The following is a 27775-nucleotide window of genomic DNA, read 5'->3' on the forward strand; positions in this document are numbered from 1 at the left end:
TTATTAAGATTTATGAGTTTTAATATCAAAAGCACACTGATATGAAATTGAAATATGGTGTTTCTGTCAAAATGAGTTTTCTCAGATTACTGGTCTACTCTTCATAAGTGTATAAGTGCTGACAACACTGACTCCATCTTTGGCCCTCCATCTTGTTTGTTCTCCTGCCATGGCTGCCCTCGGGGTTATGTGCTCCAGGCCCCATGGAGGTGAACACATGCCTGATTGCAATGCCAGAAAGGTTGTTCTGACCTTCCCTAAAGTGTTGCACGGAAGGCTCCATGTCAGGTAGCTAGTCGAGATGCCCTGGCGCACGGAAGGCAGCACTTTCGAGAACTACCCTATGACCTCACCACCATGCCCCTTGCTCTATAAAAGCTGCGGGTTAAGGTCAGGCTGGGGCGGAGAAGAGGGGCGGAGAGTGGATGCGCACAGCCTGGACCGCCGGCTCCCCTGTCAGGAAGCAAGCTTGTGTAAGATTGTCAGTGTGTGGAGTGACTTGCTTCATTTTTTGGTCTTTTTTTTTTTTTTTTAAGATTTTATTTATTTGACAGACAAAGTTCACAAATAGGCAGAGAGGCAGGCAAAGAGAGAGGAAGGGAAGCAGGCTCCCCGAGGAGCAGAGAGCCCAATACGGGGCTTGATCCTAAGATCCTGGGATCATGACCTGAGCCGAAGGTAGAGGCTTTAACCCGCCAAGCCACCCAGGTGCCTCTCATTTTTTGGTCTTAAGTCACCTTCTCATCTGGAGGATATGTTACCCACCCTCCTCCACCTTCTCGCAATAAGAATTGTAAACAAAGCTTTCCCTTTACCTTAAAGGTATCTGCCTAGGAAAACAGTTTCTGTGTTTTGTCTTTATCAGGTCTTTGATTACTTAAGAAAGTTCAATCTTCTCAATATTAAAGGAGCTAGTTTTGCTGACAACTATGTAACCCTCTGCATTTGCCTTCAGAATTTCTCGTTACCACCTTGACTAAATAGACAATTAAGTATTAAGCTGTATAGTGACCTATGATCCTATTTAGGCATGGGCTTTGTAATTAAAAAAAAAAAAGATTTTATTTATTTGACCGAGAGTTTGAGAGTACAAGCTGGGGGAGAGGCAGGCAGAAGACAGGTAGAAGGAGGGTCCCCACCGAGCAGGGAGCCTGACACAGGGCTTGATCCGGGACTCTGGGATCCTGACTTGAGCTGAAAGCAGCTGCCTAACTGACTGAGCCACCCAGGAGCCCCTACTTAGGGTTCTTTAGTTGGATGTCAAATTACGTGGGAAGCATTGTCAGACAAGTGATGATAAACCTTCTTAGATTATGAGTGAATGCTATAGTTGTTCCAGAAATTACGTACAGTTCCTAAGCTTTTGCTATGTCCTAGTAGAATGTCATCACTTGTGATCCTAATTATTAATATGTTGCGTGTCACAGAAATAACCGACTTCCTTGTCACCTGCATTATAATGAGCTCTCATTAGATCTTTAATCATGGCCATTTTTGAGTCCTTTGTCATTTATAGTCATTGTCTTATTCTGATAAGTCATTGTCTTATCATTTGCCCTTGCAAATGTGTTTCAGCTTCAAGGAGATTCATGGAAAGGATTTTTAAAAAAAATTTATTTTATTTACATTCAATTAATTAACATATAGTGTATTAATTAGTTTCAGAGGTGGAAAGGACTTTTGACAAATACAGGTTTCCTACATCTATAAGATCATAAAATGAAACCAAGAATTTCTGGAACTAAGAGGAAAGCTGCATTCAAACAGAACAAGAATTAGTAACATGGAACTAGCTAAATAGAGGAAGATGATTGTAGTTTTTGTGACTCTTGTTTGAAACTTCACCAATTGTCTAAAGATTGGTCTAAAGAGTTAAGGAAACTGTCTCTCTCAAGATATCTATGATTTACATAAATTTGATCTATTTTTGACCTATTTTTGTAAACAAATGCAAACATTTATCTTTTCTCCTTACCTGAACCCTCCAGAATTCGGAAACTCTCTATGAGTATTGTCTTTCATGACAATTATAATTATTTACACAAATTCATAAGAATCTGTTCCCCCTTGTTACAGGGGACCATCGAAACATTGCTCATACTATCAAGGCTGGAAGTTCATATCTGAGAGACACACACGTAGACTCAGATATGACCAGACAGATTTAAGGAACTAAGGTTGACTTTCTGGAGTCAGTAGAGCCCCTTGGAAATGTCAGCCTGTATCTTGCTGACAGAGTCCCCAGCAGCCTTACCAGGTGAGTGAAGAATTCCTGGCAGGTGTAGGAACCTCAGAATTATTTTGAGGATCTTGGAAAGAGAGGAATTCACCCAAATTGACAGGTATTATAGGCGAATCTGATGGTAAGTATTTGGCTCAGCTTCTGGCCTCAGGAGGCTATTAAAAGTTTAATCTGAAATTCCTTATGAAAGGTTCCAGCAAAGCAAGTTTTAAAAAACTTATATGGTCAACCACTATTCTTGGTGCTCGCCTGTAAATAACCAGGCCAAGTTTGTAAAAAACTGGTCTTATTTCGCAAACGAATTTGTCCTAATTTGGCCATCTTTGGCAGAAATAAGAGTGATTTTAGAGAGAAAAAACTTACTTCAGGAACATACCTTTATGGATGTTAGATTCTATTTTTATTAATTGTCTTTGAATGTCCCTTTGCCTTTAAACCTGGGCTGGTCCTGAAACCCAGGTTTCTGGTTTCTTCAAATACGTGGCTATGACTCTCCAAACTAGGTTTCCCATTTTCTCCCATTCTCTCGACTTGGAATCATTGAGAACTAAAACTGCCCTTCTCCTTGAACCCCTGCAAACTGAAGCTGGATGACTTGAAGCAGACTTCAGAGAAATTGCTACAGTAGCTCACGGATAGTCCATCTTCATCTCTGTTGCTCCGTGGACCACTTGTAAAGATCCCCAGGGACATCTGAACTACTATCCAGGAAACAATCCATTAGATTGCTGATGCCTGCTCCCCTCCATCTGGGGATGCTTTGAACCTGATACCTAGAAATCTTCTCATTCGCAGCACTTGGGACTCAGACACTAGATTTATAATTTGCTGCAACCATTAACCTGTGTTTTATTTTTGTTTCCATAGAAACGCTTCTTATTAATTACCTCATTGCTTTTACAACCTAGACTTTGAAAGCCCAGTTGCAAGATTGTTTCTTGAAATGACACAACTATTTAACCGAACTGTCCTATTCTTAAGACTAAGACTGGTTCATGAGGGTTAGAGCAGGATTTTTAGCTAAGGTTCAGAATAGAGCAGTTAAACTCCAGCTAAGAGGAAATAATGGTGATCTATGATGTCTTTCTAGGAAAAAAAAATTATGTCAAAAGGAGAGAATGTTAATTTTTGACCCCACCACAAGGACTTATTTCATGGATGCCCGGGTGGCTCAGTCAGTTGGGTGTCTGCCTTTGGGTAAGGTCATGATCTCAGGTTCCAGGGATCGGGTTCCACATTGGGCTCCCTGCTCAGTGGGGAGTCTGCTTCTCCCTCTGCCTGCCCCCCCTTCTCTGACAAATAAATAAAATCTTTAAAAAAAAAAAAGAATTCTTATACATGCCTCCCAATTATTATAAATTAAGTCACAGGGTTCCATATGCTGAAAACAGTTAATCATATTAAATGCTGGACTCTTTTTCTGGATTCCCTAGGGATTAAGTCAATGTTACAGGAACTACTAATATTTGGATATATGTAATAATGTGGTTTCTGAATATTTGGGTCATGCAAAATGTACAAATTAAGCCAAGTGTCAGAGAATATTTCCCACAAGGGAAAAAGCTGTTTCCTTCCTCGAACACAACGTTTGCCCCTCTTTGGCAGGAAGTAGCTGAGATCGGTTGTCACCCTCTCCCTGTGATCAAATTATAAATGGGAGTGGGGATTTGAAACTGGACATATGCTTCTTCATCCATGTAAACTGTCACTAGGCAGGATTTCCCCCCATTAGAACCTCACACACTGCTCAAAGGCACATTCCTTCACAGCCTTGCAAGAATTATCAAACTTAAAATTTGGGTTTTTTCCCCCTAATACTAGCTGTAGGAACCAAGGAGGGAGGCCACTTGATAATATGTGTTTCATAGATACAAGGTCAACATGTAACATACCAGGATCCCTGGATGAAACCCAGTGTCCAAAACTGTGCACAGTCTCAAAGGATTCTGGTCTCCCCTTGAAAGCTTTCAAGGGCCAACCAGTTTCTGCCCTAACCCCCACATACCTTCCTAGCTCCTATAAACTGTCCTTAGCTTCCACAATTCAAGGCAGATTAAAATGAGCATTGATCCCCAGTCTTCTCACTGGGTTATTCTTTTTTTTTTTTCCCCCTAAGATTTACTTATTTTAGAGAGAGAGCACATGAGCAGGGGGTGGGGCAGAGAGGAGGGAGAGAAGCAGACTCTCCACTGAGCAGGGAGCCAGATGCAACCTGAGCCAAAACCAGGAGTCAGATGCTCAACCAACTGAGCCACCCAGGCGCCTCTGGGCTACTCTTCTGACAGTAAAGCTTTCTCTGTTTCCAACCTGATGACTCAGATATTGGCTTAATGTGCATTAGACACATGAATTTGATTCTAGGGCTTGGTAACAACTTTACTGAGATGTAATTGATATATAACATTGTGTAAGTTTAAAGTATACAATGTATGATTTGATGATGTTATGCATTGCAAAATGAGGTTGCTCTTACTGAGTTTTATAACTTCTTCATAGATTGCGGATAACAATCCTTTATCAGATAAGTCTTTTGAAAAATATTTTCTCCTAGTCTGTGGCTTGTCTACATTCTCTGGACATCCAGTAAGTTTTAAATGTCATACATTTTTTAATTTTAAATTTAGAATATCCTTTTGTCTCTTTTAAAAGATTTTTTTTTAAATTGGAGAGAGTGATCAAGCATGAACAGGGGAGAAGGGCAGAGGGAGAGGGAGAAGCAGACTCCCCACTGAGCAGTGAGCCCGATGCGGGGCTCGATCCCAGGACCCTGAGATCATTACATGAGCTGAAGGCAGATGCTTAACCCACTGAGCCACCCAGATGCCTCTTGGTTGTCTTTTATACCTTGTAGATATTGTTAAAATTTTTCATTCATCCCTTTGTCAACCTTTTCTTCTGTTTAACAAATTAAGCTGTGTTAAACTAATTGTCTGCTAACTCTCTCACCTGGATCATCAGTGAGTCTACTTTTTGTTTCTTTCCTTACTTGATTTTTTTTTAAAAGATTTTATTTATTTATTTGACAGAGAGAGATCACAAGTAGGCAGAGAGGCAGGCAGAGAGAGAGGAAGGGAAGCAGGCTCCCTGCTGAGCAGAGAGCCCGATGCGGGACTCGATCCCAGGACCCTGAGATCATGACCCGAGCCGAAGGCAGCGGCTTAACCCACTGAGCCACCCAGGCGCTCTCCCTACTTGATTTTGATTATGATCATATTTTCCTTCATTGTGTCTATTGGTTCTTTATTGTGTGCTGCGTCTGCAGGAGGGAAAGTGTGGGAAACTCCAGACCCTAGCATTCTAGAAGAATAAAAATAACTATACTTCAGAGTTTTCCAAGCACTTTCCCATGTATCTTTTGACTTTCCTCATTCTACCGGCCACCAACCAGGATAACTAATGGCAGGCTATAAGAAGTCATTATCCCTGCCAAGAGATTTTATGAAGGCCCTGGCCAGAGACTTGGAGACGTGAGTCTCCCTCCAACGTCTGTGAGAGTGGTGCTCCAGCTACATTCTCAGGACACCCTCTGCCCCTTGGTGGAGGTGTGATCAGTTATGCCTTCACAGTCACCCCCTTCTTCCTGGACCGTGGCCACCTGCTAGAGGTTTCTTTTCTAGCCAACCTTACGGCTGCGTGTAGTTGTGAATAGAAGTGGGGGTACTTGGGTGGCTCAGTCAGTTGGGCGTCCAGGTCTTCGTTTTGCCTCCGGTCATGGTCTCAGGGTCGTGGGATCTGACTCTGTGCTCAGCACAGAATCTGCTTGTCCTTCTCCTTCCCCTACTTGCACGTGTGCTCTCTCTCTCTCCATCCCTCTCTTCATCGCACGCCTAAATAAATAAATAAATAAAATCTTAAAAAAAAAAAAAGAAAAGAAATGATGCATGTAATTTCCACCCCACCATCTTAAAAGAGGGTTAATTGTCCTGATTTCCTCTTTCCCTTCCCTTGACTTAAACAGAGGTGGGCTTCAGAGTGTGTTGGTGAGGACGGTGCCCAAGGGTAGTGCTTCTCACACTCCAGTGAGCTTTGGAATTGCCCGGGGGGCTTGGTCAGACTGCTGGGTCCCACCCCCAGAATTTTGAAATCTGGACCCAAGAGCTTCTATCTCGAACAAGTTTGACCACAGTTCCCAGACTGTGGTCATGCTGTTGGTCTATAGGGACCACACTCTGAAAACTGCTGCCCTGGGATAAAGCAGAGCAACAAGATGGAAAGAACCTGGGTACTTAGTGTCTGGATGAAGCAGGGATGCCCCAGCAACGAGCACATCTTGCTTTTGGACTATTATGTAAGAGATCCATAAACCTCCTTTTATTCTTTTTAAAAAACCACTGTATATAGTTCAAGCAAATCTGCCTTCACCCCATCAAGGACACAGGGGACTGCCAGGTAGGGAATGGTGATCTCTAGGCAAGTTTTTGATCAATGACAGCCCTAATGTTCAATCTTCCTCTTCGATCTGCAGGTCTTGCTCTCTCTGAAGGAACCACCCCTTCCCCATAGGCCTGACTATGCAGATGGGAGGCCACAGGGCCCTAAGCCCAGGGCAAAGCCAACTGGACCAGAGGTGGAGACCTAATCTGAGAGGGGCCCACCTAGGCAGCACGTGTGGGCTGGATCAAGCAAACGAGCTTTGGAGGCCTGGTTTGTACACTCTACCCCGACCTCCCTGCTTTCTCTCCACCAACCTGTTTGTATTAAGACTTTCTTTCTTCAGTTCCCACATTCTGCCCTGAGTGATAAGCCTGTAGGTCGTAAGTATAAAGCAGGCTATACGACTTGATTGTAACACAGCAATTTGATTCTAGGAACCAAGGTCATGTTTAATGTAGGAGTGTAATTGGCTCTCGTTATTTTTAAAAGAATTGATGGGTTTATTGTGACTGAGAAGCCCCCCTGCCCAGTACTTGTCCTCAAGAGATAAACAGAAATGCACACACGTACACACACATCCATGGGGCAAAAGCATGATTCCGTGTCTCCCTGCAGGGCTGTAGTGGGAGAGTTCACATGGGCCATGGCTGCTCCTGCTGCTCCAGGGGAATCCAGGCTGGGTGATGTCCTTCGTCCTTTGTCTGGATTAGAAGGACTCATCCTTGGCTGTTGGATAGCACCATCCCTCTTTTCCACTGTCTGTGTACACGTACCTATCTGAGGGGAGGTCTCAGGTACTGGGTCTCAGGAGACCAGGAAGCAGCCTTAAAGCTCAGTTTTGTTTTATCTGCACCTTGTGTTCCTGTGTTCTCAGCAAAAACACTGCTCATCTGAAGGAACAAAATCCCTCGCTGTTGTTTCCACCCACCCCCACTTCCAGAACTAGAAAGTTTTACCTCAGTCAGACCTATTACCATGGATCTGCTCTCTGCTGGGCATTAATTTCCTTCTCCTTGGACATCTTTTGACTCTTCTCTTCCACGAGGCTGCCCTAGGCTGCTCGGGCTCATGCATCCCTCTCTCGTCTGCCTCCATAAGCCACAGAGTGTTTGCAGCTCACTTCCTAAATCGTCCCTTATTATACCGAAGTGTATGAACCCAGGTATCTGCATTCTCGCTTCCTGTGGATGGTGGGAACCTTGATTGGCCTCACGTCATCTGGCCTCTACTGGGCCCCCCAGGAAATGCTTTTTTGGCTGGTTCAGCAAGGGGAAGTCTCTCCTCCCTAAGTAAAGGGACTAGATAATGTATAAGAAGCAGAAAAATTCCCCTCTCCTAAAAATGGAGGAAGCTTGGGTCATCTCTGAGTGGGCAGGCATGACTGGATGGATCTCTTGGCCCCAACTTATCCACAATAGCTTCCTTCTCTTGTGGGTTCTCACCTGTTCCTGCCACCACTATCCCATTGGCCCAAATATGTGTGAATAACTCCTGTAGACTGACAAAAACAGTAACTGATCTCATACAACTAGATCATGTGGCTAATGGGCTGCTGCTCCCTGTCTTCAGCTCATGTTCTATCACAGGGTCTTCCTCTATCCGGCTCCCTGTCTCCTTCCAGATGGTGGAGCATGGCCTCAGGGTTAATGGGTATAAGGCATTTGTTCTTTTCTTTTTTAAGGCTTACTTTATTTATTTGACAGAGAAAGACAAAGAACACAGGGGAAGTGGCAGGCAAAGGGCAGGAGAAGCAGGCTTCCCATTGAGAAGAGAGCACAATGTGGGGCTCAGTCTCAGGGTCCTGAGCCAAAGGCAACTGCTTAACTGATTGAGCCATCCAGGCACCCCTGTTATGTTATGTTATGTTATGTTATGTTATGTTATTTATTTATTTTACAGAGAGAGAAATCACAAGTAGGCAGAGAGGAGGCAGGTGGGGGTGGGGGGGGAAGCAGGCTCTCTGCTAAGCAGAGAGCCTGATGTGGGGCTCAATCCCAGGACCTTGAGATTGTGACCTGAGCCAAAGGCAGAGGCTTACCCACTGAGCCAACCCAGGTGCCCCATGTTATTTTTTTTATAGTATTCTGGATGCTTGAATTATGTATAAAAAAAAGAGCCTTAAAAAGATAATGCGAATACTCTTCATTACCCTAACTACCTCATGCTTTCACTTAGTTACACTGCCCCCAAGCACATTAATAGCATTTAATAACAAATAACTTGTGTGTTCTTATCTTAAAATGTTGGTTTTTGGCTTGAGTAAAGAACAATGGAGCACTCTACGGTGTTGTTCCAAAGTAACGTCCAGGAGAGACATCCCATGTTCATGGACTGGAAGGCTTAACATAGGGAAGATGTCAAGTGTCTTCCCATTGTTCTGTGGGTTTCATGCAGTTCCTGTTAAAATACCAGCTAGGTTTTATGTAGATATAGATGAGATTATTTTAAAACTCACATAGAAGTTCCTTTAAATAGCTCAAAAAGTCTTGAGAAAGAAGAATAAGGTGGGAGAAATCACTGTACCTGATATTAATGGCTACTACATAGCTATAGTAATCAGATAGTGCTGTATTAGTAGAAGGATAGACATCAGATCAATGGACCAGAATTAAGAAACCAGAAGTGTATTTACATAAATTCACTCAACAGATTTTTCACGAAGGTGAAAAAACAATCCAACAGAGTTACAATAGGCTTTTCAATAAGTGGCACTGGAGCAATTTAGTGTCCATAGGCAAAAAAATCAACCTTGAACTAAGTGTGACATGTTTTGCAAAAATTAACTCATATGGATTATGGACTTAAATATAAGCAGAAAACCTATAAAACTATTAGAAGAAAACAGAAGAAAATCTTGGGGACCTAGGGCTAGGCAAAGAGTTCTTAAACTTGAACCCGTCTAGGAGGCTAGCTACAAATGTTAAGTGTAAGGGTGGAGAGGCAGAACAGTTGGCTTGTTCTATGTTTGGAGATTTTCTTGTTCTTCAGGGCAGTAAAGAAGCAGTGAAGCATTGGTTGCTTTCTATTTCGCACTGAGAATTGCATGATCATAATCATATTCCTTTACTGTCTTCCGTCTCCACAACTCTGGGCTCTGTAGAGGTCCTGATCCCGAAGGGGGACACATTCACCAGGAGAGCTAGTAAGGGGCCAATTGAACCCTATGGCTGCTGTCTGGGCACTTTGGTAGCCAGAAAGCAAGAGAAGGGTGATCAGCTTGTCAAGGGCAATTGCCTTCTCAGAAGGAGGAGGTAGGACTTCTTTCACACAATGGACCCCGGAAGGAACATGAGTGTGACTCAGGTGACCCACTTAGGCACCTCTTGGCACTTCTTACCCAACTGTGTCTTTGTATGGACAAAATAAGCAACTCCAACCTGAAAAAGATATGGTTACTATGGACTCGGATATCCCCAGGAATGAGGATTTGGGTCATGCCATTGGGTCAGCCATTGAGGAAATAGAAGAGTTGGAAGAGGACAAGGGGATTTAGAATGGGTAGTGAAGGAAGGGGACGATGAGTATCAGTTGCAGCCCTGAGACCAACTGCAGCAGAGGCTGTAATCTGTCCGACTAACCTCCCTCTTCTATGTTTGCCTTTGGATGATCGATGTGATTTCATGGTAGCCACCCAAACTCATTGTGCTTGCATGATCATTCCTCCAATGTTTTCAGTGCCCGAATTGCTGCACTGGTCAACACCTTCCACCTGCATACCATTGCTGTCACCACCAGGGGATGTTTATCAGCTGGAAGGCCACCTCGAGCCAAGAGCTCTTTATACACCATCGCCCCAACAGCTGGCTATTGGTCAACCCCGTCCCAAACCTCCATCTTAGAGTTTGCTCTCACAGTACACTTTCGCTGCCAACTACCCCAGGCTGTGGATCCTCTACAAAGTGGACATGGAGAAATGGGGTAAGAATTGCAAAACCTTTTCTGGGATGCAGGATGAGACTGAGAAAGCCTTCCGATCATGATGCAGAGCTGACAAAATCTCTGGTGGACCAACGGGGAAGTTCTAGAACAAAGGTTGCAGGTTGGAGGAGTCCCTGGGGGGGGGCCAGAGACGGAGGGAAGCTCTTGTACCCCCACCTTGTGCAGTTATTGTGCAGGGCTTCCCAGAGAAGAGGACTTGAAAGTTGAAGGATGAACAGCTGGAGGCTGTTGTGAACTGTGTTCCTTGAAGCTGCGCAGAGAATCCTTTTGTGAAGGGGGATCCAAATGGGCAACAATGCTGTGCCTGAGACTGGCCATGTTTTTCCCATGGCAGAGATAGGGCACAGGGCACATTTCAAGCCCCTGCTTCTGCCATGTCTGCTAACAGATGATTGGCTAGAGCAAATCATGTGGTCTAGCTCTGCCCACCTTAAAGTCGTGGCAGGGGGGCTATGCTACAGGGGAGTGAAGAATTAGGACCAATAATTAGATCCGTACACGATCAAGCCTGGAGACTGTAGAGCTCTGGCCATGCCCATGACTATTATTACTACCGGTCCAGGAAACCAGATACCACAGACAACCCTCGGGAAGGGCAATCACTTGACTGAAAACCAAAAGTCAGATTTGGTACCTGGAAGTCAAAATTGCAGCTTCCAGATGGGAAAGGCCAGAGCACAGAGCTGCTCCCACAGCGTCACCCAAAGCCCCTGCAGGGCAGCTCTAGGCCAGTGGATCAATAGCAATTTGGGGTGCTGGGGGGCGCCATCTAAGTGACTGAACGTGATGAGAACCGGCTGCCTCCCGGTCCTTGGGGAAGCACGCGCACCATCCACTTAGTGCTGGAGCCTGGCTATTCTCTGGGCACTCCCATTCCTCTCCTGTCCCTCCTCCTCCAGCCAGGGCTGCTCCTGCCTCTCCCACCAGCTCCTCCTGTTCTGAGCGCTCCTGGGAGGATGGAGGCTGCAGGGCCACCCCCGGCCAGGAAGTGCTTGCTGGAGGCCCTGGAGAAGCTTTTCCCTCGCTTCTGCTTCCTCTGCTCCCTGGTGACCTACGCACTGCTGGGTGCTGCCCTCTTCTCAGCCATCGAGGGTGGCCAGAAGCTGGGGCCAAATGACCCAGACTTTGAGGAATTCTTGGTGGAGCTCTGTGGCATCCTGAAATGCAACAGAACAGGTAGGTGGCTCCTCTGGGCGGGGTGGGCCCTCCTCCATGGGGGGAGGCAGCCCCCAGAGAGCAGCGGGCTGGGAGCCCTCAGCTTGTATCCCTTCCACCTCTGTGTGGGACCTTAGGCAAATGACTCCTCTCTGAGCCTCAGTTTTCCCCTCCATGAAACAGGGAAAACAAGAGTCTGTTAGGGTCGCTATGAAGAATGTAGGGAAAGCACTGAGCACCCAGTGCGTGCTCAGGAAGGACCTGCTCCCTCCCCTTTGCCTCAGTTCCCAGCCCCACCCAGACGGACAGGTTCTGATGAGGATGGATTGCCAGAGATTTGATGAGGTTGGTTGGGGGCCATGGGTGACCAGACTTGGGGCTGGGGGTTCCTAGGTGCTCCTCTGACTCATGCCTGCCTATCCCCAGGACTCAGTCTACAGGAACTAGGATTCAAGCGACAATCAAACCGGGCTTGGCCCCCCAGGAGGAGCCGCCTGGCCCTCTTCTCTCCCACTTCCTGTTCCCAGTGGCCTTTTCTACTTTTGGACTCAGGGGAGGGAATTGGTAACTTGGGTGCCTGGTTTCAATCCCGGTTGCTCCCCCAACTTGCTGTGTGACCTGAAGAAGAGCTGTTGCTGTCTCTGGGTCTCAGTGTGCTGGACGGTGGGGGCCCACAGTCTCAGGCCTGCCAATCATAGGGACCCTGTGGGAAGCAGATTAAGAACATGAAGCCTCTTGAAAGGCACAAGGCACTTTTTCTGTCCTTACTGCGTTTCATTTGTCTTGAGTCACGTAGTCCTGCTCTGCCTTGTTCCCCAAAGTTTGCAAATATGTATTTCACAGACCAAAATAAAAATATAGAGAGTCCACAAGTAAAAGACAAAGGAAAAACAGCCTCTACAAGTGAGGGGAAGGATGTCCCTGGTGTGATGGGTAAGTCATCAGCTGGGCTGCTCACGGCTCCCCCTTGGACCGGACCTTGCTTCTCCAGCAGGCTTTCAGGAGGCAGAGCCTCTGCTTCATGGAGGGTCCTGCTCCTTCTCTCTGCATCTGTACCGGACGGACACACGCTGCTCATTTGACCCAGGACATGTCCTCTGCCACCGCCCCTGCCCCCGCCAGGACACTGAGCCATCCCCAGCTCTGAAGGCAACAAGTTCAGAGCTTCCCAGACCTGATCAGGCATCAGAATCATCCAGGGAGCTTGTCTGAAATACACATTTCCAGGCTCTTCTCCAAACCCACTTAATCAGGATTTCCAGAGCTGGGCTGGGAATCTTACAACATTTCCCTGGTGATTCTGATGGACAGAATACAATGGGAACACAGCACTGGGCCAACCCCATTTTGTGTTTTTTTTGTTTTTTTTTTTTTAAATAATCTCTGTGCCCAATGTGGGGCTCAAACTCATGGCCCTGAGATCAAGAGAGTTGCTTGCTCTTCTGACCGAGCCAGCCAGACGCCCCTCCCACCCCGTTTTTTTAACTAATTTTTGTTGGAGATTTAAATGCCCGGTAAGTGCAGACCCAGTGCAGAACACATTCCTGCTTTATTGCACTTAGTCCTCACGCCGCCCCCAGGGGCCTGTATGAACTGACCCCTTTCACAGATTTGGAAACAAAGGGTCTGGGAGTTAAGCAGCTGGCCAAGGTCACAAACTATGACGTGGAGCTAAGGATTCCACCCCGGGCGTTGGACTCCAGACCCCACTTGTCACCACATCATGCTCCCTCCCTGATGGGGAAGGGCTCGGAAAGAAGCATCCCGTCCACGGCTGTGGGAGCTACCCAGGGTCAGAGCCGGCTCTAGAATGTCCAGACTCCCGGCTCGGCACCCTTTCACATGAGCAGTGAGCTCCCGCCACATGCCAGGGTCTCAGGATGGCTCTGAGGTCCCAAAGCCCACTGGACACCCAGGCCAACAGAGCTATTTGGGAACCTCCCCGAGTAACCAGGGCCCCAGTCGTGCTCGGCTGGCCCAGGGTCAGTTGCTGTGAAAGCCGTGGCTTCCCAGAAATCCTCAGGCGCCTCGGTGCCCACAGATCCCAGTACGAGTACCAAATGCCATCAGGCTTAATGACCTCCGGGAGTAGGGATGGTTTGTATCCATATAAGAGCTTGCATTTCATAAGACCCATTTTGTTTTCAATTCTCAAAACCTTGTGAAAGAGACTGAGCAGAAGTAGAATGCCCCTTTGCAAAGCGAAAGACGCGGTGGCTCAGAAATTTCTGGAAGCTCCCTTAGGCCACACAGCAATCCTGTGGCTGAGGTTGTGCCAGACCCCTGGGGGCCTCTCCCTGGGGACTCCTCTCACAAAGGACAAGGCCTTGTCATCTCCGCAGGAACTAAGTGCAGAGACAGCAAAAGCAGAGCCAGGTTTTGGCATTAAGGGGCCACAAGGCAGGGGGGTCCTGTTCCTTAGGGAAGACCCCTGCACATGGTGGGACCTGTCTTGAGCAAAACCCACTTCCTCACTCTGGTCCTCTCTTTCCCCAGTGGAGGAAGGCAGGAGACGGGACCTCGGGGTGCTGCTGCAGAAGGTGAAGCCCCACTGGTTTAACGGGTTTGCAGACTGGTCCTTCCTGAGCTCACTCTTTTTCTGCTGCACAGTGATCAGCACCGTGGGTAAGTCCCAGGGCAAGGGCAGGCCTGGGGGCAGATGTCGGGGGAGCAAGAGGGAGCAGGGAGAGGCTGGGGCGCCTTGGTGGGGAGGTAGAATATTCAGCTCACTTGGTCAAGTAATGGTGCAGGAGGGCCGGCCCTGTGCCGGGTCCGCCGGGCCGAGGGGCCACGTAAATCTGCAGGACTGTGCTCCCTGCTAAGACGGGGTGGGGGGTGGAATTTGGAAGGACTGTCCTCCCTTCTGGTGGGTGCAGCCCCTTGCCCCTGGTGGAGGCCCCAGGGAGCAAGGTGTGGGTTGCCTTTCAGCCCCCTCCTGCCCCTTGGCTGAATGTTCTTGTACGAAACACCTCCTGCCAGTGGTACCCGCCGGCCCAGGCTCCCGGGCGACCGGATGTGGTCAGCCTGCGATATATTCGGAGTATCGTGGGGGCGCAGCGTAAGGGCAGCTGCCCCAGGCTCGGGGTGGCCCAAGAGGCGACACTTTAATGGTAAGAACATTTTAAAGACTCCCAGGAGGGGATGACGGCCAGGCTCTGTCAGGGAGAGCAGGAGGCGCCAGTGTGGGGGAACGTGGGCGTGAAGAGGCCACTCCAGGCCCGGTGTGGACAAAGGCCCAGGAACAGAAGGAATGGCGGGCATTGTAAGGAGGTTAATTAGGGGTGCCGAGAGGTGGGAAGGAGAGGAGGGCCCAGTCCACGGGAAGACCCTGCAAGCTGGGCTAAGGAGTTTGGCTTCATCCTGAGGGCAGTGGGAATGTCCTTTAAACGAGGGAAGAACACGGTAGCGCAGCGTTCCAGAAAGATCACCGCAGCTGTAGCATGGGGTGGGGATGGGGGATAAGAAAGGGTAAGACTGGCAGCAGGGAGAGCAGTGGGGGGGCTTCTGTGGCAGCCTCTGTGAGCGAGGATGGACCCTCATCCAGGACAGTGGTCGCGAGGACAGAGAAGAGGGGCGGACTGGAGGCAGTCTTTGCAGGAAAGTCTGCAGTGTTCGGATAGCTGCGGGATGAGGAAAACATCAGTCTCTAGCTCTGCTGGGAGGGACCGACACGCTGCGGGGAGGGTGGGGAAGACCCTGCAAGGATTCGGGGCCAGTCAAGGTCAAGTCTCCAGGGGAGCTTCCAAGGGGAGACATGCAGCCTTGCTGGAAATGTGGGTCTGAGGCTCAGGGGTCTGGGCAAGGTTGGGGAGCTGGGTTTCAGAGTCACCAGCATATAGATGATAACTGACCCCCCGGGGGAACAGAGGGGAGCACCGAAGGGGGGAGGCGCGGTGTGGGGAGGGGCGCTGGTGCCCCAGAGCAGGACTGGGAGCGCCGACAGTGAGGTGAGGGAGGAGGAAGGGCTGCGGTGGAAATGGGGACCAACAGCTACCCTCGGGACACTAAGCTGCCTCTTTTAAGGCTCAGAGAGGTCTTATGAATCAGGTGGGGGAGCCTGAGCCCAGAGAGGTGTTGTTAGGGGCCAAGGCCACACAGTGAGTAGAGCGGGTGCCCATGAATAGGCCTCGAGACTCCAAGTCCAGTGCTCTTTCCCTAGACTAGCCTGCCAGTCTTGCAGGCCCATGGGGGTGCTGCAGGGATGCTGCCCAGCCCCGCCCAGCGAGCCCCAGGGAGAGTCTTCCTGTGCCTGGGGTGCAGGGGCAGCTCAGATTCCCAGAGAGACGTTATGTCTGGCTGGAGTTGATGCCAGGGCCTGGAAGGAAAGGCGCCTGGAGAGAAGGAGCCCGCCTCACCCCATTCCCTGCACTTTCTTAAGTGCGTCTTCAGCCCCAAAGCAAGGATTCCTTATGTGCAAATCATTGACCCAGGGCAGTCCTTTCACAGCCCAGGGTAGAGGGGAGGGTGTGGGGCAGAGCTGACCCCTACAGTGCCCACGTGCTCATTTAAAGAGGGCCCCAGGGGTGCCTGGGTGGCTCAGTCATGAAGGATCTGCCTTTGGCTCAGGTCATGATTCCAGGGTCATGGGATCGAGCCCCGCATTGGGCTCCCTGCTCAGCGGGAAGCCTGCTTCTCCCTCTCCCACTCCCCCTGCTTGTGTTCTCTCTCTTGCTGTGTCTCTCTCTGTCAAATAAATAAATAATCTTTTAAAAAGAGGGGGAGCCCAGATCCTCTTCTCGGGGGCCGCACAAAGTGTGGTCTCCTGGGGGACAGCAGAAACAGACAGGAGTGGGGGGGCATGGCAGGAGCAGTGACCTCCTGAGCTAGGGACCTGGGGCTGCTCTTACACTTGGGTGCTGTGTCCCTGGGCCCCCCTCTGAGGATGCTTGAGGGACTGAGGGCCCCTGGCTTCCCTCCGCAGCGCTGCAGCAGGCGGGGACAGGTGGGAGGGGCCGCACCAGGGCTGGCAGGAGTCTCCCCAGCTGGGGATGGGGTCACAGGAGGGTAGGTGGTGAGGCTGCCCTCAGCCAAGGCTCAGGAGCTCCTGGGTCAGCATCCCCACTGGGAGTGTGGCCCATGGCTCCTCTCGGGCCAGTGAAAACGCCCTGGGGCCCCGGTCTTCATTCAAGAGAGTACCAGTCCCTGAGACGGATGGGCCTACAAGGGCCGCAGAGCCCAGGCCTGTGGCTGCGGGCTGGGGCTGCAGCCCCTTCCCACGTGGGGAGTGGAGCACCTGGGCAGCCGTGGACCCTGGAGACTGGCCGTCAGGGGTCAGCGGTGTGACCATCAGGGAGCGATGTGGCCCTTCTGACTCCCTCGGTGGCCTTGCAGGTCACCGTGAGGATAAGTGTAGGTGACGCCAGGATCCGCTCAGCTGCCGCTCACGGAAAATCCAACCCAACCGGCTTCAACCACCGGGGGAACACGTTCCCTCCGGAGTAAGAAGTCCGTGGAGGCAGCTCCGGGGCCGGTCCACGTGCGGCTCGGCCGTGGCCTCGAGCCTCAGGTCCTCTCCCATCCTGCTTAGCGGCTCAGCAGGTCACCTGAGTCCACTCGGGTCGCGCGGCACTGCATGTGCAGCCGAGAAGGGGCTGGCCGTCCCCACCAGCAAAGAAACCCTTCCTAGAAACCCCCCACACCTGAGTCAGTCCAGGCAGATGACCAGAAGGATCTAGACCAGTTGGATCTATCTCTAAATCGGGGGTGGGGGAGCAGCGGTACCCCAGGAAAGATGAAGGAATAGTTGCTGGAGTGAACACCCCGCGTCTGCGGCGACAGCTTCACGGATGGACGCGAGTTTGTGCTCGAGCGCGCCCCCAGGTGGCTCCTTTCAGAGCCGGGCTCTTCCCCTCCCGGCGGCTACCGGCAGGGAGGGACCGGCAGAAAGAACACCGCTAACTACCGCCCTACTGGGCAATTCCCAGCACGGGGCATGGTGTGTCCAGCCTTTAGATGCACGATCTTATCTAAGCCTCATGACACGACCGGCCTATGGGGCAGGAGCTGTGCCATTTAGCGGCGAGCCGAGGCTCTGGAGAGGGAGCTCAGAGCCCCCAAGGCAAGGCCTTTCCAGAGAGACCCACAGCTCAGTGGAGCAGCAGTGATGGGGAAGCAGCAGCCTCAAGGAAGGTAGTGGAGATGAGCAAAGGGGTTCAGTTTGTTTTTCTTTTCCTGGAGAACTTCAGGGGATTAACCTGATGCCGGCTTTCTGGGCAGGCACTGTGGACGTCTCGAGCTAGATGATTCTTCATGGTAGGGGCTGTCCTGGGCATTGTAGGAAGATTAGCGGCATCCCTGGTCCCTACCCACCTGAGGGCCCTACTTCTTCTCCTGCTGTCTCCACATTGTCAAATGTCCCCTGGGAGGCAAAATTTTCCCCAATGAGAACTGATCGAATGCGGTGGTCTCTGGACCCGTTAGCATGCATGAGCATCACCTGGGAACCTATTAGAAATGAGAATGAATTCTCAGGCCCCATCCTAGACCTGCTGAGCTGGAAACTATAGGTGTGGGGCCCAGAAATCTGTATTTAGTAAGTTCTCCAGGTGATGCTGATGCACGCCGACGTTTGCAAAGCACTGATGCGATTCGACGGTTCTCAGCCCTGGCTGCACATTGCCTGGCTATCTTTTATGAGCTCCCAAGCCTGGACCCCGAGGCAATCAAGTCAGAGTCTCTAGGGACAAACCCAGGCCTCGGTATTTTTCAGAGCCCTCCAGGTGATTCTAATGGGAGCCCAGGCTGTGAACCACTGATCTAATGGAAATGCATTATCTTGGTTTAAGTCCCAAGAAAGCGAGGCTACCATCAAATCAATTAGGACATCATGCTGTCCGGTAATTACAACTGGAAGAGGATGTTGGGGAGGTTCTCCGCTGCCTGTGATCAATAACAGTGTTTGAAGTGCTTCCTGCCCTCCATCTCTGGGCCACCCTTAATGCACCTGGCCTTGATGGGGAAAAAGGGACACCTGGCAGGTGTGAGGTTGGTCAGTCCCCAGGCATTTCCGACTGGGTCAGTCTCCTTGGATTAGAAAGTAAAGTGTGTGGGGGCTCTTCGGGGGCTCAGTCCGTTAAGCTTCGGACTCCTGATCTCAGTGTCAGGAGTTCAAGCCCCACATTGGACTCCATGCTGGGCGTGGAGCCTACTTAAAGAGAAAGTAAGTAAAGTGCATGGGTTATTAAATACTCACAGCCTAAGTGGAGTGGGCTGACCATACTGGAATATATGAATACATTATAAGAAATGATAGGATTTTCCGTTATGCATCTCAGCATTCAATAATGGGTACAGTTAATACAATTTCCTTCACAGGGGCCGCATACTCTCTCAGATTTGCTTCCTTGAAACGTTTTCTGAAAAATGGCATAGCTCCTAGACTCAACGTGTTCTACCTCGAGGCGGCCACCTCTAGTTTAAACCCGCTAAATTCACCCTTGCCAAGGAGAACACTGGCGGGGGGGCAGGTGAACAGGGAAGCCTTCAGCTGAGGGGTGCACACCCTTGTCGGCTTTGAGCTGTGCCACCGCAGACAGGTCCCCTGACTTCCCTGTTCTTTGTCCGCTAAATAATGGTAATAATGATGGTTGTTGACATTAGGGATTTTGCAGTGCAGGGAATTTTCACTCTAAGAGGCACTTTATTCTAGCAGTGGGATGTTCTTTTCCTTAAAATAGATCTGATGCTGGGACCCTATCCTAGAAGCCGAGAGGTTTCCACTGTGGAGTGTCTCCTGACTTGCCTGGGGGTGCACAAGAACCCAAGGGGCTTGTCCACCATCTAGAAAACGGGGTGGCCCCCCTTTCTGGGCCCTCATGTCTGCTGGGGACCTGCTAAGCACTGGTGGCTGCATGGGGCTCATGAAAAGCTTTGGCCCAAGCATCTTCGTTGACACCCGGGGCTCCATGGCCGGGTCTGAGCTCCTTCCCCTCCACAGGAGGCTCCAGGTGCCCTCATCCCTCATCGTCCCTGCTCCAGAGAATCTTTCCATACCTTCCTTCATGGCTGGAGTGACCAACTGCCCAGTTTGCCTGGGACTGCCACAGTTTTAGCACAGAAACCCCTCAGTCCTAGGCAACCTGGGCAGATGGTCATCCCAGCCGTGGCTCACCTGTGTTCCTCTTCTCTACCTTCCCCTTCAAGACCACACCCCCACCTTCATTGCCTCAGTGCTTCTTGGCTTTTACGAAGCCCGGACAGGGCTCTGAGGCCACTTGTGCAACCTCTTCTCCTAGAGGCGATGGCCGGAGATGCTGGAGACCCTCAGGGAAAAGGGAAGGGAAACAGAGGCATTTGGAATCCTTGGCATTGTCTCAGCAAGTCCTGCCCCCTGAAAAAACCCGGGTTTCTGATGGGAGGGTTAGCCCATCAGACGTGGCCCCCATTCCTGTCCCCTGGCGTATACACCTGTTGGGTCCTCACAATCCTATGGATGGTGGAGAGATAAGCTCAAGGCCTTGATTTCTTCTCAGCTAGGAGCCCTAAAGGGCAGGACCTCTGCCCGTTTCCCACTGTACCCCCAAGCCCACCCGTAAGTGCCAGGCATGAAGCAGGTGCTCAGTAAAGGCAAGTCCAGGAGGAGCGCCTTGTTCTAATCGCTCATGGGACAGTGTGCTCTTTTATGTTCTGTGGTTGATCTCCACCTGCCACAGCGAGCTCACCAGGGTGGCTACGTGATTCACATCTGCCTCTCTCCCTACACCAGGAGCTCGGCGAGGTGGGTTTCCGTATCTGCTCTGCTCACCACGGTGTCCCCAGCGCATGCAGTAAGCACTCAACGTGTACATACGCTATGAGGGCACATTCAGATTGAACTGCCCCTGCCACCAAATGCCACCAATGTGCCTCGTGGAATCAGCCAAGGGGGGTGTGGAGTGCTCTGGGATGGATGCCAACAGATGAGCCCGTTTGAGGTCCGCGGCGTTCTCCCGGGACCCTGGTGTTGGGGGGGCCTGAATGCGTGTCTGCCGCTGGAAGGCAGAGCCTGAGGCCAGAGCTGGCCACCGGGAGCCGGGAGCCGGGAGCCGGGGCTGGGGTTTAGCCAGCCAGAGGAGCAAGTGCTGTCACGTCAATTTGCATAACTGGCCTAGGTTTTTCTGTATTAATCATCCTTTATGACATCAAAAATTAAACACAGGCATTTAATACAAAAGCATTTCCCTCACTCTGTTGAGGTCACTGAGCTCGTTCCCTTCAGAAGCTCCTGCTGCCTGGCCCGTGGGGTTTGAGGCCTCTCTGTTCTGGCCCCGCAGTCGATGGGAGGGTCGGGGCTGGGGTGATGGGAGGGGGGCGGCGCCTGAAGAGCACGGAAAAGCCTCAGCCCACCCTCCCTTTGCTTGGCTGACTGGTTTGTAAGAATGGCAAGGTTCTACCCCCTTGGGTGCTCCAATGCCGGTGTGACAAGCCTAAGGGCTTGACTGCCAGCTCTGCTCTTCGTCCTGAATGCTCTTGGCTGGGTTGCTCCATTTCTCCAAGCCTCAGTTTCCCCACCTGTGAACGGTGAGAACATCTGCCTCTGCAGGTGGGGCGCTGCCAGCCCACAGTAAGCACGACCGGCAGTGTGGATCAGCCTGAGCGTGGGGACGCCGGCATTTCTCAGCCTCGCCCGACGGGTCGGGCCCTGGTCTCACGTCATCCTTCCAGGGGGTCAATATACAAAGCGGGGGTTGCCGCCCTGTGTTATGGGCAAGAAACTTGACCACGTGAGCGCAAGCCAAGTAAGGTTCTAGTAAATGGCCGAGCTGGGATTCGAGCGCAGGTTGGTAAGAGGCTCGATGCTGGGATCTTTACCACGTCACTAGCGTTTGTGAACGGGTTGGTCTAATCTACTAAACCTCAGTGGCTCCGAGGGCAGCAACTTGTGTCTCACACCTTCCGTCCTCCCACTGTCCCTCATGCTATGTACACTGCTGTACACTGTTGGCGTATACTAAAGGCCCATTATGGAGGAACTAATAAAGGAGGGGGCCAGACATCCTGGGGAGGACAAGGGTGGCTTCTTAAAAACAGGTGCTTTTGTGAAGGATGGAGGAGGAGGTGGTCCTGATGGCAGAGCCGACCCCCGCCTCCCCCCTTGCATGCGTCCTGCCATGTCGATGTTTAGAAATGGCCGCGGCAGAGTGAAAAGCGATCAGCTCACCCCCAGACATGCTTGTCCCCCCTGCCAAGGACGTCTTGGGTCCAAGATCCGGACATGCCATGCTCCTTCTCCTAAAGAGAAGCTGAGTCTCCCCTGTCACTGCCCCCAGCAAAGCAAGCCCAAGGCCAGATGGCGCCGGTGAATGCATTAAGATGAGTATTTTCAAACACATTGCGTAAACAAGGAAGAGAAATGGCAGAAGGTCTCTCGAAAGCTTTTCCGGGGGAGGGGGAAGAGCAGACAACCATTCCTGGGCTCTGTGCTCTCTTTCAGGTTACGGCCACATCTACCCCGTCACCAGGCTCGGCAAATACCTGTGCATGCTCTATGCACTCTTTGGCATCCCTCTGATGTTCCTAGTCCTCACGGACATGGGTGACATCTTGGCCACCCTCCTGTCTACATCTTACAATCGGTTCCAAAAACTCCCATTCTTCCCGCCTCCCCTTCGCCGGTGGTGCTCCCGCCTGCTCTGCAGAAGGCCGGCCACCAAGCCTGCGGCCGAAGCTGTCCCCAGGATCGTCATAGACGCCCAAGAGCTTCCGGGTCCCAAACCTGGCCCGTGTCCCTCCGCCCCAAGCAGCAACACGGATCTGTTCGAGAGACTTCTTGCACGAGAGACACAGAACACGCTGCCCCCACCCCCGCGGGCCGTGGAGAGGAGTAACTCGTGTCCGGAGCTGGTGTCAGGACGACTCTCCTACTCGGTCATCAGCAACCTGGATCAGGTGGGACGACAGGTGGAGAAGCTGGACGTGCCCCTCCCGGTCATCGCCCTCCTCGTGTTCGCCTACATTTCCTGTGCGGCCGCCATCCTCCCCATCTGGGAGAAGCAGCTGGACTTCGAGAATGCCTTCTATTTCTGCTTCGTCACGCTGACCACCATTGGGTTCGGGGACACCGTTTTAGAGCACCCCCATTTCTTCTTGTTCTTCTCCATTTATATCATCATTGGGATGGAGATCGTGTGCATTGCTTTCAAGTTGGTGCAAAACAGGCTGGTTCACATCTACAAAAATTTCATGCTGTTCTTTGCAAAAGGGGTATTTTACCAGCCTGTTAAAAAGTGAGATCTCTACCATCTCTTGTGTGACAGACGCCAGCCAGAGCTGGTCTCTTCACGTTGTCCTTTGGGGTCCAGGGTGGTTAGAACTGGTGTCCCTGCAGCCTGTCCCCTGAGACCTTGGGGCTTAGAGACAAATCGTGCATGAGGGCTGATTTTTGGTCCTGACGCCCAGCGTGGCCAATGCCCTTCATATCAAAACGTTAGACAAAAACTCTCACCATCCTCCAAAGCCCAGTTAATGGGAGCCCCGTCTTCATTTTTCAAACGTCCCACCTGTTGTAGAGGAAAACACCTTACGAATGTCATAGCTTCTCTTGAGTCACCAGGAAAAAACCACCTTTGCTCTTGCAGTGTGTCTTTCAGCTCAGTTAAAATCTGCCCGAGCTCCTCCCTCTTCACCCTCGATGAAACAGCGAGTCTGACCGTCCTCTTCCTCTTGAACGGCTTCCTGGATGTGGGCAAGGTCAGCCCAATCCCAGCCCACCACGCAAGATACATTGAGGCTAGGCGGGATTGTCACCTGTGTCCCCATGGGCCTGGGATACTCTGACTGCTGGATTCTGTACAGACCAGTGTTCTCACCCAGGTGGAAAGCTGGTGCTTCCTGAGCGAGGAGCGCGTGCAAATGTTGATGCTTCGGGGGGATGACTGGTACAGGAGGGGCCGGCTCTCAGCGGGGGGATACGCGCCTGAGCTCTTCCTGACTGAGTTGGCACGTGAATGAGCTGGGCTGTGTAGCAGATGCTGTGGGTGCCCCACTCTTATGCCCTGGCATTCCAGCTTCCTTTGCCCGAGGAGTGTTCCTCGTCCCTAACGCATGGGCGTAGGTGGGGCAGGCTAGAAGTGTCAGGGGTGAGCCCTCCTGGGTGTACCCCGCGGCCAACAGCTGAGGAGCAGGTGGGTGGATGGTACCCAATAGCCTGCCCCTCCCATGGGCTGACTCTGGGTCGGATCCAACACCGTCTCCCCAAGTTCCCCAGTGGAATGGAGCCTCTGTTGCTCATCTGTACCCCCTGTCTTGGCCTCCTTCGTCTTGGTTTCATTTTTCCATTCCTCTTGAGGTCACTGCCAATGACCCACCTGCACACGCATCCTTGTCCCAGAGCCACTCCTGGGAAGCCCAGCGGGGGAAAGGCTGTAATAAGTCAGGGTTGGGGCAGGACAGGCTTGGGGCAGGACAAGTCTTCCTAGTTCCTTGACTTGTTCCATGTCCCAAGACATGAGAAATGTTTTATTTGAGAGAATCAGTGTTTCTGGAAAACTTCTTTGAGAGGATCTTGGAAATCTGGTGATTCGCAAAATGAGTCCATAGGTAAGTGATGAACCTTGCTCCGAGGTATAGCACAAAAATCACAAAAACCAATAAGAAGTGCTGGGAGGTTCCAGTTAGAAAGGAAAGGAAGCACCTACCTTTTGAACCTTTTCTGGTCTGTCTTGGCTTCAGGTCACTGCCAAGGGCCAGCTCTCAGACCGGCCTCGGGTCTTCCTTTCTGGATCTTTCCTCCTCCTCCCCACAACCACAAGGTTCCTGCCCCTTCAACTCTTTAAGACCTGCCCCAGGAAAGGGAATTGACAAGGGGTAAGCAAGAACCACGGAGAGACGGAAAGCCCCGAAAATGGGATTTCAGGCAGTGGCTCACCAGGATTAGGATTTTTATAGGGTTTCTTAACCTCCCTGAAACCACAGAGGCCCGGGGGGCAGCAAATCCCCCTTGAACTCAAGAGTCAGTCTGGATGGGCCTCTCAGATAGGAGCACACGATCGGACCGGAGGGCTCTTCAAGGTTCACTGAGTTCTACAAACATTTCTGGAGTGATTGCTGCTTTCCACTCGCAAGGAAGATTCCAAAGATGACGCGGGTACAACCCTCAGAAGCATGGGGGTCATTACAGGTGGTTTCGAATCTCGGCCCCTCCCTTCTGGAGGCAAAGGCACGTCCTGTTCCAATGCAAACATGTGCCGTCTGTCAGGGACACATTTTTACGTAGATTAAGCATCTCGATCATTTGCTTAGTGGACTTGCTAGTGGGTGGTCTTCGGCGGTTCTGGGAAATGGCCCCGCATGCCTTCCTGCTCCTCATTTCTTGCCCACACGCACCCCATATTCCAGCCACCCTGGGCTGGTCGTTTCTGCATCCCTGTGCGGGACACGTAACTGACTGAGCCGCCCACATGCCTCCATCCTCACTGTCCTTGCTCCCCTGTAATCCTCCTCCCCCCGGTCAGCAGTGTCTGCCGCATACACAGAGGGGACGGAGGGCAGGACCAGGTACACCAACTCCACAGAGGTCAGCCCCCACTTACTGCACACTTGCCATATCCGCGTCTTTGAGTGGAGTCCTCATGCCCACGGTCTTATCTAACAGTCCCTGTAGCACTGAGAGAATGGTGCCCATTTTACAGATAAGGAAGCCGAGGCCAAGTAGCTAGCTGAGAGACGTGGCAAAGCTGACTCTAAGTGCATCAGATAGCTGCATCCCCTGGGAACTTGTTGGAAATGCAGATTTTCAGGCTCCATCCAAGACCTACTAGATCAAAATGCTGGACAGTGAACTCAGTGTTGTTTTAGGAAGACCTTCAGAGGATTCTGATATTTGATTTAGAATGTTGGATTCTCAAACTTGAAAACCACTGCTCTAACTGCTGTATTCATAGCCTCCCTGAGACTCACCAGTTGGCGGTCAGGGCGGTGGGGGCTGGGGTGGGGTGGAACAGTCACCCGGGGGAAGGCATGAGGTCTCCTGGATGGGGAAAGCACCCTGCAGAGGTAGAACCTCCGGCGGGGAGGGCCTCCTGCAGACTGGAATGGACCTGTCCCCAGAAGAGCTAACACTCTGTCCTCTCCAAACTCTTGGTGATCAGGGGAGCCCGTGATCAAATCCCCAGCAGCACTGGGCTCTCTAGAAAGGGCTGTGGGTCTCAGCTTGGCTAGAGTCAGCCTGGGAATTTAGGGGACTGGGAAGTGGCCCAGAGGCTCCTGGACCGGCACAGAAGGGACCATTTCGGTGATCACCTACTGCATCTCCCACTTGGGGCAGAAACTCCAGGTGCCCACGCACAGCTTGTCTCTGACCTCTCCGCCCCTGGACCAAAGCCTTTGGGAGGCGCTGCCCTATGGCTGTGAAGGTTGGCCTGTCCAGCTGTGCACCAGCCCATATACCAGCACATGGTATCGTTAGATTCTACCCCCCCTTTTTTTTAACAGAAGAAGAAACTGAACTTCTTCTTTTTTTAAAAAAAGATTTTATTATCTATTTGACAGAGATCACAAGCAGGCAGAGCGAGAGGGGGGGAAGCAGGCTCCCTGCTGAGCAGAGAACCCAATGTGGGGCTTGATCCCATGACCCTGGGATCATGACCTGAGCGGAAGGCAGAGGCTTTAACCCGCTGAACCACCCAGGCGCCCCAAGAAACTGAAGCTCTGTTCTAGGATGTTAAGCAGTTCTCTCAAGGTGATACTTAAGACGTGGGATGAAGGACGAAGGAGCCGCCCTGGGAGGCCCAGTCCCCGCAGAGCCTGGGGACTGCGAAAGCGAGCGCTGCCCAGGGAAGGGTCACAGGTCCTGCCGGTGTTGCCAGGGGAGATGAGGATTCTGAGCTTCATAGGGTGGGGAACCCGGAGCACTAGGACGTGTCTGGCGGCTGGACCGCGCTCCCCAGAGTGGCCAGCAGGTGGCGCCACCAGACCGCTCGGGCCCCGCGCTCCGAGGCCAGCAGGTGGCGCGTCCGCCAGGGCCTCCCTGCAAGTGGCGGCTTCAGACTTCTGTCCTCGCCGAGGTCCCCAAAGAGGAGGCCCCTCGCCTTTCCGCCGCCGCGGACATGGGGGAAGCAGCACGTTTGTGAGCCCTTGTCCTCGGAGCAGAGGTCTAGACGGGGCGCTTCGGACTCCTGTCCTGGCATGACCCCCAGAGAGGGGGCGCCGAGGACCACGGTCCCCGTACCCTGGTCCTCAAACCACATGTCCTGCCAAACTCTTGTCAGGGCCGGAGATGTTAGCACTGGAGTCCTGGCCATAGTCCTGTCAATAATACCCGCGTCACCCTGCATCCTTCTTCCCGGAGCCACCAGCCTCACTCCAGAGAGCGGGGCCTCCCAGCAGACGGCGGAAGCCTGCCAGAAAGACGCTGGAAGCTTCTGCAACGTCCAGCCGCCCTGTCCCACCCGAAGTCCACTGGGTTGGGGCTCTGTGACTGGTGCCCAGGGAGAGCTGTGCTGTTGATTTGGGTGTGTTTTCGTTCCTAACCACACTGAGGTTATTCTCCCCAGCGTGGGGTTGGGAAGTACTGCCCTAAGGGAGGGGGGCCAGGGCCAAGCCTGCCTGACAGCAAGAGGCTTGGGAGGGCCTCCGGATGGGCCACTGGGGACAGAGGGTCTGGGAGTCAGGACACCTGACCGAGTGCTCGTTCTGGCTGCCACTCTGCTCTGCTGAATGACCCCAACAACTGGACGCCTGCTTCTGGGCCACTTGGCGGGGGCGATTGGTCAGGAAAGCCCCTGTAGTCCTGCTTCCACGGTGTGTGTGTTGGGCCAGGTGGCCAAAAAAGCAGGTGTCCCCCGCTTTGATGGGTGGAAGCAGGAGGGGCCCAGTGTCCTAGGGCCCTGGCTGGGGGCCGCTGGGTGCATTGCTCTGGCCTGGGCCTCAGCTTCTAAGGGTGCTGCCAGATGGGAAGAAAGGAAGGAACCCAACATTTAATGAGCAGCTAGTATGTGCCAGGCTCTCCAACCATGTTACAAATCTAAACCTTTTCAGCTCTGTGTGGTTCATCATGGTGGTATGCCCCAGGCCCTAGTGCGAGGCTGGCTCGGAGTAGGTTCGTGGCAAACATATTTGTGTGAATAAATCCCTGTGGGTCGTCTACAG

The 27775-nt window shown here is 51.7% G+C and overlaps 1 protein-coding gene across 1 annotated transcript; it reads left to right on the forward strand.

Annotated features, from left to right (window-relative positions):
* Positions 1-11511: 11511 nt before the first annotated feature.
* On the forward strand, positions 11512-22918 carry KCNK18 (potassium two pore domain channel subfamily K member 18). Its single transcript, XM_032312862.1, has 3 exons — positions 11512-11731; positions 14207-14335; positions 22122-22918. The coding sequence occupies exons 1-3, from the start codon at positions 11512-11514 to the stop codon at positions 22916-22918; spliced, it is 1146 nt and encodes a 381-aa protein (XP_032168753.1).
* Positions 22919-27775: the final 4857 nt, after the last annotated feature.

Source organism: Mustela erminea, chromosome 14 (assembly GCF_009829155.1).
Source record: "Mustela erminea isolate mMusErm1 chromosome 14, mMusErm1.Pri, whole genome shotgun sequence".
Classification (NCBI taxonomy): Eukaryota; Metazoa; Chordata; class Mammalia; order Carnivora; family Mustelidae; genus Mustela; species Mustela erminea.